This window comes from Protopterus annectens, chromosome 2.part1 (assembly GCF_019279795.1).
Source record: "Protopterus annectens isolate FY-2018-M chromosome 2.part1, PAN1.0, whole genome shotgun sequence".
In the NCBI taxonomy this organism is placed as follows: domain Eukaryota; kingdom Metazoa; phylum Chordata; order Ceratodontiformes; family Protopteridae; genus Protopterus; species Protopterus annectens.
Window position 1 is genome coordinate 1,587,187,276 of NC_056729.1, and position 12,387 is coordinate 1,587,199,662.

At 38.0% G+C, this 12,387-nt stretch overlaps 1 protein-coding gene across 1 annotated transcript in view; it reads right to left on the reverse strand.

Moving 5' to 3' along the window:
- Positions 1-10,828, reverse strand: part of LOC122794995 — a 267,524-nt gene extending 256,696 nt beyond the window's left edge. Inside the window, exon 1 of the mRNA XM_044063583.1 lies at positions 10,560-10,828. Coding sequence (XP_043919518.1) covers positions 10,560-10,735 — 176 coding nt within the window. The 5' untranslated portion in view covers positions 10,736-10,828. The remainder of the gene's footprint in view (positions 1-10,559) is intronic.
- Between the last annotated feature and the right edge of the window lie 1,559 nt (positions 10,829-12,387).

A 12,387-nucleotide genomic window follows, 5' to 3' on the forward strand; every position in this document is an offset into this window, starting at 1 on the left:
ATATCTCAGGATGCCTCCTAAATAGCTTGAAACACAACCTGTTTGGATCACTAGAATATCTATTCAGCCACAGCTTCTAGACAGGCTTCATCCCTAGGGAATGAAGGACTGTAATTGTCATCCCTCTACATGAAGTGAGATCATCAACACACCCAAGGAACTACAGACCGATAAGTTTGACTTGTCTTATATGCAAGGCCATGGAAAGAATTATAGGAGACCTGATAAATAATGACATAGGAAATCTTCAAACACTGGACCCATCCCAGTTTGGTTTTCTCAAGGGCAGGTCATACCTATTAAACCTGGTGAAGTTCTTCAATAAAGTTACTAGCGCAAAGGATGAAGCCAAAATGGGACAAAGTGCCAACCTCGACCTGGCAAAGGCATTTGACTCAATGCCTCACTCATGGATAGAGCACATGAAGTTAGGATGGAGGAATCCACCTACACCCCCAAGGCTTGTTACTAGTGGTGTCCACCAGGGCTCAATACTGGAACCTCTCTTGCTCAGAACATACTTCTCTGAAGTCAAGGCAAATGTAGAGGGCATTTGGCTGACCAAATTTGCTGATGACTGCAAGCTGGGTGCAATCATTAAATACCCCAAATAATTAAATATCTTCCAAGAAGGTCTGACACAGACAAATAACTGATGCCAGAACAGTGGCCTAAAACTCAATGCAAAAAATGTGCAATTGTACCCTTTGTGCAAACAACCACTCCTGCAAATTACAACATAAATAACATTCCCATAAGACTAGACCCAGTGGTAAGGGATGTGGAAATTCATGTTGACAATGACCTAAACTTTAATCACCATGGGCCATGGTGGTAAGAAAATCCTTCTGTGTGGCAGGGATTTTAAGGCATGGCATTCAGATCTAAGGCGATCATAATGCCACTATACTCAGCCCTCATTAGACCAATACTCAAGTACTAGGCACCCTTCAACATGTACCTGACCAGGGATTTGCAATAGCTGGAGTGGTCACAGAGGTTCATCATTAAAAGGATACAGGGAGTAAGTAATATGCCCTTTGAGGATCACCTCAAGGTTCTGTCTCTGTATTCGGTCTCCTACAGACTACTGAGGGGTGATCTATGCCTAACCTACAAGGCATTCTCCAGTCTAGTCCCGATGGCTGTACTATACATTTGAAAAACAAACATCACTTGAATTACCCAATCTAAGTATCTTAACCTCTTCTGTGACACAAACATAACATGTTGGAGGGACAGGTATATATCTCACAGACATACCTCTCAACTGTACAGATTTTCACAGAAAGTCCAGATGTTTCATATTTTTGGTCCATTTTTCATAAAACTGTGATTTTCTGGCAAAACATTGCCAAGTCATTAAAGACTGATGTCAGAAAATAATGACAGACATTTGAGTTTCAGATTTCATACCCTTTAGAAAATTCATGCTAACACAAAACCTGTTATTCTATTAACTTTCTAAAGTTTGTAAGACCAATATTTTAAAATTGTCCCTATTTTGGGGCCTTTACCCCCATTATTTATTTGTCCTGATGTCTTGCACTAAGGTGAGGGGTATGCTCAGAGATCACTCCTTCTTTGGAACAAACTCCCCATTCATGTAAAGCAGAGCTTTCCCTAAGCCTATTCAAAAGCAGTTTGGATCAATGGATGGGAAATCACAAACTCACCCCAGGTTTGTCACCAGTGTCCCTTATGCACAGGGGCAGCTTGTAGATGATCTAAGGCACAGGCATATACCAAAGCTGTTCTACTACATAGATACTGATCTTCTTCTTCTTTTCACTTTTCCCTGTTAGGGGTCGCCACAAAGGAACAATGGTCTGCAGAAAGACTGGCAGTGGAGTTTTATGATGTTGAGTTGCAGCCCACTGCCCAACCTTCCACAGAAGGCACACACACGAATACACTCACACCTAGGGCCAACCCAGAGTAACCAATCCACCCACAGCACATTCCCTGGGATGCGGGAGGAAACCTACATGACCATAGGGAGGACACGCAGACTCTGCACAGAAGGCACCCCAGCTGAGAATCGAACCAGGGGAACCTCCTGCTGTGAGAAGTAAACTGAAGCAATAACGGCTAAGCTTAAAAAGGCTCTTGGGCCATTAGTCTAGTAATCTCCTATGATCCTATGAGGACAGCCCTCTGCTAAATAGATAGCCAATTAGCTTTTTTTATTTGTCAATAATGACAGTGACATCCTCTCTTGGAGGAAAGACATAAGTATTTTGTTTGAGCTTTTTTGAACTAAGTTTAAGTTCTTTGTGGATAGCAGCAATTATACAAGCCTATATACTATCCAGTCTTGAAGAATTATTTTCTTTAGAGCTTTCCTTCCTACTTGTGTGAGAAAGTATGAAAATTATCATGACCAGAATATGATTTTTGAACCCTTGTCTTATTTGTACTATATGGAGGTTGAACATTTAGATTCTGGTTTAGCTAGAGGTCTGAGTACTTTGAGAACTTTGTTCTGTCCAAGGATTGGAGGTTGCAGTCTAGAACATGCCAGTCTGGATTAGCACTGTAGATAATTTTTGATTTGCTTCAAAAACATTACTTGTGCTTCTTCAGGTATTGAGGAATAAATGCACATTTCTATTCAGCCAGATATTAACAGAAGGTTTTCCTGTATCTGTTTTCGGTGTTGCTGTGGGAAGGACCTGACCTGTAAATTAACATGTCCCCTGCAGACAGTATTAAGGAGATACGTTGGTAGTCAAAGGAAAATGTGCCCAATAACTAGGGAGAAGAACAGAGGTGCAAGAAATGACCCTTGGGGTACACCTTTTGTAAGTATGCTTAGACCTGAAAGAGCACACCTAGTTTTGACTAAGTATAACTAAGGGAGATACAGGTCCAAAGGCTTTCAGATTATGTCTGCATGACAAGAATATGCCACTAAGAAGGGAGTGGTCCACCAGACTGAATGTTTTATGAGATCTATGACTGCTGTTCCAGTTAGATGAGCTTTATTATCAATGTTCACAGTGCTGTAGTGCTGTAGCCTGTCCACAACCCATACTGGTTCTTAGCTAGAACAGCACAGACTTTAACATAGTTTGCTAGTTGGTTGTACACTATTTTTCGAGTGTTGCCACAGCTGGGAAGGACTAATACTGGCTGATAGATGGGGTGAGCTGAGTTTGGGTATTTTAGGTGGTGGTTTTATGACCAAATATTTCCATATTGAAGTTATGGAGTTTTGGAAAATAGAAAACTTGTACATGTGGTAAAAGGAATTGACAATATAGTTTTTTACAGGCTTTTATAAACCTGGGATGAAGAATATCAAAATCTATTTGACCATTACTTAGATTTTTTTTTCTAGTAAGATTTCTATTTATTTATTTTTTGTATTTCCTTGAAATGGAATGCAGGTATATTCAAGGGGAGATGGTGTTGCTTATAAAAAAATAAAATGAGGGAAGATAACTGAATTCCTGTTGGAAGTCTTTCATGGTTAGCCAGACCTAGGTACGGTGGCTAGAGTTGCCTGTAGTGGGGAGTTATTTATTGGGTTTCCCATGAATAGCTGATTTCAAAGTATAAACATAATGAGTTTTGGGGTTAGGAGTTTGTTTCCACAACATCAATTCTTCCTTCCTAAATTTAAAAAGGGCCTTAAGTTCTTATGTCACTATTTGTTTTGTTCTGTTTTACAATGGAGAAGAATTTATTCTAAAGTAAAAGAATTATTGTAGTGGCAGTGTATTCCTGACTGGGGTCATGGCAGGACAGAACTGAGCTTCAGTCCACATTAGCTAGCTGGATGTGTACAGTGGGACAGTTTATGATAATGTGAGCCAAAAGATGATTTTGAGAGAGAGTTGGGTTTTGTTCAGGTTATTAATGAATGATGTTTTAGAACATAGGTTACTTAAGAAAGATGAGTGATAGCTCTAGAGATTTTATCAGGGATGTTAGTACTCATTAAACCTAGAGAGAAAAAAATGTTCTCGGATTTAATGCTGGCTCTAGTGGGTTTGTCTATTACCTGTACAAGTTTGTAAGTCAGACAGAAATTCATCAGTGCTGTTTTTATATGGGCCAATCAGATTAAGGTTGAAATCTGCAAAAAATAAGGTATAAATTTATTGGGGGGATACATGGTTAAATCACAGTCAGAAATTGGGTTTGCTTAGTTTGAATTTTAATAAGGCACCAATATCTGTCTGGTAACTGGGAGTGTAAAAACCTGTCCAGCATTTATTAAATAGCAGGATAAAGGGGTTGAGTTGTTTAATATGCTTACAGATGAGAGTGATGTGGTACCTGCATTAGCTTTGACATTTCTTTTTAATAATAGGATTAACAGAATGGGTTTAGAAAATTGTGGGCTCCTCCATTCGGGGTTGTCCCCTGCAGAGGCACACTATGTGTGTGTGTGTGTGTGTGTGTGTGTGTGTGTGTGTGTGTGTGTGTGTGTGTATGTGTGTTTTACTTTATTTTTACAGGTATTTGATTTTTTTTTATTTATTTTTACAAGTATTTATGTTTTTTTTTACTTTATTTTTACAGGTATTTGTGTTTTAATAATTTGTGACTGAGTATTCCCAGTTTGAGAATATGAGCACTGATGTATCACAGGAACTCACAGGTGAAGCTTTCAAATGACAGGTCTGAACACTTTGTTTTGAAAAAGGCGGTGCTTCATTTTTGTGAAAAAAGCACTTACCTGTTCTTTAAAGAGTAACAACCTTGGTGGCAACATATTAAATAGCAGCTGTTGTGAGAGACAACAGCTGACAGTGACTGCAGGGGGCTTAACTGTGCACTAATCTCTAATTTCAATAAATATTCACTCCTGATTTTCTGGTTACAGTTTTGTCAATCTACAGTAGCATGTTAGCTACTTGTTGAGAGGCTCAGTTATAGGTTATTATATAATGAAGTTTACATTTCCAGCTGTGCATTGACTGCTTTGGCTGAGTGAAATAATTTAAGTATAAATGGTTAAGCTTGGCTTTGGCTGTCATTTGCAAAAAAATATAAGCTGAGCAAATCTGCATCCATAGTCTGAGCTTGGTTCCAGCAGGACCTGGCTTGCCTGCATCTGAGTCTAGCAGTGCAAGCTTTATACATCTAACTGCAGTATATGCCTGCTCACCTTAGCGGGAAGTTCTCCTTCTCAAAACATTAACATTATTGCATACTAATGAGGATAAACTGCATAAAAAGCAGTTTGAAGTACTCTTAATGTATTTATATACCACACTCTGAGCTGTCCTATTTACTTTTTTTTTTTTTTACTAAATACTGCCGGGATAAGAAATACCATATCAGATCCTTAACAGAACCACATTTTGCTTGAAATGTTCTGCTAAAATAAAACATGAATATGTTAAAATTTAACTGATATAATTTTGACAATCTGTAAATATGTTTTAGGGCATATATTGGGGATAACTGTATTCACCGTGATCTTCTTCTTCATCAACTTCATCTTCATTTTCTGTATTTCTCACTGAATTTTTTTTTCATATTGTTTGAATTGATTAGACAACTTATTCAGGGCAAATGAAATGCTGAGCTAGTAACTATGTATGTATCTAGTTCCCTTGTGTATATAATTTGTTTATTTTATTTTTATTCATTAGCTTGAGTAGAGCACTGATCTCCATAGAACTTTTTAAAATTCAACCTCGGAATGAATGCTGTCTGGTTAAGTTACTTCCTCAGAGTCACAGTTAGGCAATGGAGGTTGAGGGACTGAAACTCTGGACCAAGCAAAACAGCTCATTAACAGCTGCTTAATCCTTTGTGTCAACTGACTGACAACTTCCAGATGTTGTTCATGTATGTAATATGTAACATACTGCTGCATGTGTTGTTCTTGTCATTTTTCCTGAGCTGTGACTGAAAACAGTCCTGTATCTAGAACCAGTTCATTTACATAATAAAGGAAAGAAAGAAAAGCTTGATTTTAAAATGTTGCCAGCAATTTCGCCTAAGAGTTAATCACATTTGGTGTTCCTATACAAATGCAAATGGTGAAACATAACCACCTTCTTACACAGGTCTCTCATTGATTTTTAGAATATTGTTGATTTTTGTCTCAGAATTTTATTCTAACTCCTACATAAACGAATTTATGATAGGAAAATAAAATTTACGCTCAGCAATTAAAACAATCTGTTTCACTTGCACATTTCATATTCTGCAGAAGTGCATCTTAATACAAACCATTTAATTCTACTGACTTTCTAAGAAATCAGCACCAGCATTTAAAAAAATGTCCCAGACTTTGAGACTTTTTTAAATTATGTTTGGTTCTCTCTCTAATTTTTAAGCTATTAGGCTAACAGCATAGACTAATTCACCTTAACATGACAGTTTCACATTTGTTTTCACACAAAAAAGTGTTAGATGCCCCCCCCCCCCCCCCACACACACACACACACACACAAAGAACATATACATATAAATCCTATAAAATAAAAATAAATGCATGTTCTTAGGCTCTTTATGGGATATTTATTTTTAAACTTATTTATAAATCACAATTTACAGAATGACATAATTGCACATATATTAACAAAAAATAAAGCAAACCATAGCTACAGTTTCCTTATTTTCACACAGAAGACATGTATGCTTTACTTTAAAAATTGTCATTCACTCCACCATTACATAAAATACTCAGTTCCTGCCTTCCCCTAAATTTCACTCCTCCTGTTGAATATCATTCCATATGCATTGTTGCCACAGATTTTATGGACTCCTACATAACTTGCTCCTTACCTAAAAAGCACCATGCCAATTCTTTTATATTCTTGACAATATTTAGTAATGTTCTCAGGCCCCCTTTTATTCTCTGCACCAAATATTTTAAAATATGGGTCACAGCAATTGAAGCATTTTCTATCTCACAAAATTCTCTGTTGTCCGTTTTTGCAGTGTGTGCTTACAAATGTAAAAGAACAAGATCTAAACTTTGGAGAAAGCAACTACTTTCTGCAGCCTGGCTTTCAGAAATGTTACTAAATTAATGCATTTTATCAACTAAATTATTTTTTTGCAAACAGTGTACAGAAAATGTCTGTTATAAAATATTAAGAGGTACTAACAGTGATGAGTAGCAAAAAATACAGAAAATCACATGGAAAATTAGTATTGCTCCTACTAGATATCACATCTCTAATAACTGTGAACTAAAATGCAATTAGTGCAAATTAATTTGAGAAATAGAAACCTTCAAACTGTTAAAGTAATGGCTAATTTTAGACTCTGCAATGTTGTGTATGGCCTTTCTTTTATAATGCTAAGTTACATGTATAGGGAATGCACCTGACAATTATTAAATATTAAATTATTACAGATTCTATAATAAGTCATTACGATAATCAGGCGCTAGTTTACAGGATCAAAGAACAACATTGCATTGCAATAGACTAATTGCCAAAAAAAATCCACTATCAAATAAGTACTTTATCTCCAGATACCAATCACATATCCAACACTATTCCAAGAAACTGCAGTTTCTGTTTACTTTAGCCCAAACAGTATGGCAATTTACATACCTCTCAACTGTCCAGATTTTTGCAGACTGTCCAGTTTTTTGCAATATATTTTACGTGTGTTCTTCATAAAATTTGTGGATTTCGAGCAAGTTGTTGAGGACTGAAGTCACTAAATAATAACATACATTTGAGTTTCAGGCTTCATTTCCTTCAAAAACGCAAACAAGCATATTCTATTATTCTAACAACTTTCTACGTTTATAAGAGCAATATTTAAAATCTGTCCCTGTTTTTGAGCCTTTGCCACCAAATTAATTTAAGGTATGTCCAGATTTTTTGTGCTAAGAGGTTGAGATGTATGGACACAAATATATTAGAGCACTGGTGTTGTAAGAGTTAACAAAATATTTCTAATCGCTCGTGTTTCTAACTTTAAAACCTAAATTGTGCTATATAGTGTCCCCCGTTATAAAGCACGTTCGTCCTTTTTAACTGCATTCATTTGTCCATCCAGCCCAGACAGGTCATGCTTTTCTAGAAAGTGTGTTTATTTACGAAGTTATTTACATTACATGACCTGGACTGCCCAAGTTGACAGTACTGACTGCAGAGTCCTTGGGAGCACAGCTCCAGGAACAACTGTTAAGCCTGCTTGGTGTAATGTACATCAAGCATGGAGATCATGTTAAATATCCAGACTTCATAACATGCCTCTGTTTCAGACCTGCCAACTGACCCTGATCTTTATGGACGTCCCTGATTTAGACTAAGATTGTAGGTCTGTCCCTCTTAAAATTGGTGACTGCTGAAGAAAAGGTGGCGAATTGCCCTTAATAAATAATGATAGTAATTCAGTGTTATAGACCTTTTACGTCAGAAAATCTATATTAATCCACATTCTCTTATTCTGCAAATGTTTCAAGTTAACAGTACAAATATTTAAAAAAATGCCCCTGATTATTTCAGGATTTGTCCCTGATTCTGTTGAGATTTGTCCCTATTCGGTTGAGAGCTATGCTCTGTTTTATCGGTCTTTTTATTTTAAAATATCATGTAAAAAGTGTCCACATGACATTGACCTCACTTGCTTGCATTCTGTGTTTTGCGGGTGTAACAATGCTGTGTCTCGAATATCTTGTTGATAAGTAAATACATTTGTCACTGGAACAGTCTGCTGCCCAACAAAGTTCCCTGCCCACGAAGAGTGGAGCCCTGCCTGCGCAAAACACCCCGTTTTAACAACAATGCCTAACCATGCCAACTAGCAAGCGTGTTGTACCTCCGTGGGCCCTACATCTGCTGTGGAGCTTCTGCTCTTACCTAGTACGCTCAGTGGGAACGGCTTTGGACAGCTGACTATAAGTAACCATATGCTCAATAAATGGGTCTGATTGTCGCATAAATGGGAAAATTGCTACCTTTCCAGATGTCTGACTTCACCTTCCCAGTCCCAAAACCAGAAATGTTGCAGTGAATGTTAAGGCCATGTTTCACCTATGGTCAAAAATCATTAAACTATTTCAGAACTGCAGTTAGTTTTACTAAATCATAAAAAGTTTCAGAGTGCCATAATTCTGTACTGTTTAGGAGAATGTATAAATACATTTATTTTTTCTACTAAACCACCCGGATATTTCCCTTCTGTTTCTGCCGGTAGCAGCTTCTCATATTTGTCTCCGTTACCTCCAGCAAGGCACTTGCTGTTTCTACGTTGTTTTTAACAGCAGAGCTAATGAAACTTCAACCCAGTCGTTGTATGAAAACATACTTTTCGTCTCCTAAAATGCACAGGACATCGTATTACACCTCAGATGCCTTGGGAGGCTACTCGCTTTACTCCCAATTCCCACAAAAGAAGCGACTGCTCAGCTGTTTGCAAAACTCAAAACGTGGCTCACAATTATTTAGCCAGACTAATCAGACGTGAAGAAACGTATGTATATGTGTGTGTGTGTGTGTGTGTGTGTGTGTGTGTGTGTGTGTGTGTGTGTGTGTGTATATAAATAATTCTGCCCCTAATATTTCCATTGTCGTTGGAAACCTGTTTTATGATATTATTCCATAAGTATATGATTCTAAAATTAATAGTTATTAAAGATCGACAGCTACATTGGGCGCACAATACTTTTATAACAACATCGTTGTATGACCTGCTGTTGTAAATGTTTGTATTTTGTTAAACGTGTTACATGAAACTCGCTTTACGATTAGTATTTGCATGACGAAGTTGCGTGTGTGTGTGAGTTACAGAGAGTTGTCTAACATTTAATTTGTATCTCAGTACACAAATCCCGCTTTCTCTATACTATATTACCCCCCATACCGCAATCTCACCTGTATAGAATTTTGCAAAATGTTCAGATTGCTGTTTCATATATTTTGTTCTACAAAAACGTGGTTTTATAGCAAATCTTTCATACTTGATATCCTCCAGAAAATACATGCTACATCTGCTATTGTAGCAACTACTATAAGAGTAAAATATAAAATGTGTCCCTGATTGCTGGCCTGTACTTGTTCGTCATTTTTTGGCTTTGTCCAGAATTGGTGTGCTAAGACTTTAAAGAGTATGACTGTGCCTGTAAATTTAATTAACATGAATACCGGTTCTCTTTTACCAGTTATTATGTTTTGTCCCATCACCACCACCAGCACTTGAGTCCCCCACCCCCGACACAGACACACACACACACACACACACACAAGGAAGCATTGAGTCCTACGATTAACGGTCTACTTACTTGCTCCTAATTTATTTCCGTTGACCTCCGCTATTTCTCTTCTAAGCCCCCCAGTTACTCGTTAAACATTAATAAACACGTACGTGTTTCGGAAGATGCTAAAATATGCAAAACCCTTCATATCTGAGACAACAGTATATAAGAATTATTTACCTCTTTATTAAATCTGCATTTTATGTAAATTCAGTATATAAAAAAAAAAAACTCCAGTCGTGACGCACAATACTCACTTCTAGAGTGACTATTAATTAAAATACCAATTTAAATTTTGAGCATGAAAAGTTTTAAAAAATGATCATAGGAAGGTTTGACTCTGGAACTTTTAATACATGACCTGTTTTACCTGCAGAGCTCGGAAACAATCTCGGAATCACGGTCGTTTGCTGTGCACTGCCTTCTCGTCTCAATTGCAATTTTCCTCTTTTTCTGAAATTCGTTTAGGTTGCCTTTTACTGAGGAAAATGACAAAACTCTCTTGGCAATGCAGTTCTGGCGATTAGTCCTTTTGTTTGAAGACATCAGACCCAACAAATATCGATGCTGTGTCAGTTTACATGCTGCAGACCGATACCACAAACATCTAGCCAGGTGAGACGCTGGACTCTCCAAAGGGGTTTTACGCAGTAAACTCTGTGCGCCTCCTGGCGTTGCCCATGGTCAGGCTAAGCAGCAATACAGGCAGCCAAGCGCCCACCCTGGGTATAAATGTTTAATGGTTATGAACTAAAGACATAAAGCTGAAGAGATGACAGGCATGCATCAAACTGTTACGTCAAAAGAAAATACAATACTATTAAGCAAATAAGACCAAACTACCCCAAAGGCGCTGCGTTAAAGTCGCAATCTTCCCTGGAGGCGTGAGTTCAAACCCCGCGTGTGATAAAGCCAAGGAAGGGTGTGGTATAATGGTTAAGGCCTTCACATTATAAACAAAGAGTATACGTTTGGATCTGAGCTAGGGCTATTGGCCAAGTTTAAAATATTGCTTCAGGGCAGTGGGCCTGGTATTTACTTATAAACCTAAATCATAGACACCTTAAAATTGATAACACTTCTACATATCGTAAAAATAATAGGCATATGTATGTTATATTGTCTTTCCTGTAGTATACTATCCTTACAACCAGAATTCTGAGTAGTATTCGTTAATACACTTGAAATGGGTTAGGGTGGAGCTCTACTTCATATGGAGCCTGTTTCAGAAAAGGGGGTAGTCTTTGGGATACATACCTGTGTCTCTCAAGCAGGCCCTGTTTATATTGCAGACAAGTTTTAAGTCTTTAGATTGCAAGGGTGGCAGGAGTCAGAGCTTGACGTGGCAGAGTTGAAGATGTTAAGATTTGCACTGGGTGTGACGAGGATGGACAGGATTAGGAATAAGTATATTAGAGGGTCAGCCCAGGTTGGAAGGTTTGGAAACAAAGCCAGAGAGGTAAGATTACGTTGGTTTGGACATGTGCTGAGGAGGGATGCAGAGTATATTGGGAAAAAGATGCTAAGGATGAAGCTGCCAGGTAACAGGAAAAGCAGAAGGCCTAAGATAAGGTTTATGGATGTGGTGAGAGAGGACATGCAGGTGGTTGGTGTGACAGAGCAAGATGCAGAGGACAGTAAGAAATGGAAACAGTTGCTCTGCTATGGCGACCCCTAACAGGAGCAGCCGAAAGAAGAAGAAGAAAAGATTGCAAGGGTGTAGCCAGACATACTCTTTGTACTGGACTTAGTACATTTTTTTCTGACCATCTCATCGATATGGCTTTTTTTCAATTCACATCATGTCTGCAACTGTCTAAATTGCCTCCAACAACAGTGTGATATTGCTAATATATAACACTTTCTTTAATAGTTTTAGTGGGAACAGCTGAAAATGTTACATTTATTAAGTGTTTGGGGGCAGCATTTTGAGAGATGTGTCCATTTTTAAGTTATAGGTGACCAAGGGGGTTGGCACTAAGAGCTTGTGAGTACAAAATGGAATTTGTTTACTACACCCCCTGTTAGAATGGGTAACTCTGGTGCTGTTTTTTTGCAGATGTGCAGGAGGTCCGTCAGGGTGGGGTCTGATAGTGCCCTGTATGACAGCCATAGATCTCCCATCAAAAGCCTGTAGGAGACAGAATACAGGGATAGGGCCTTGAGGCAGTCTGCATAGGACATGTTACTCTGTATTC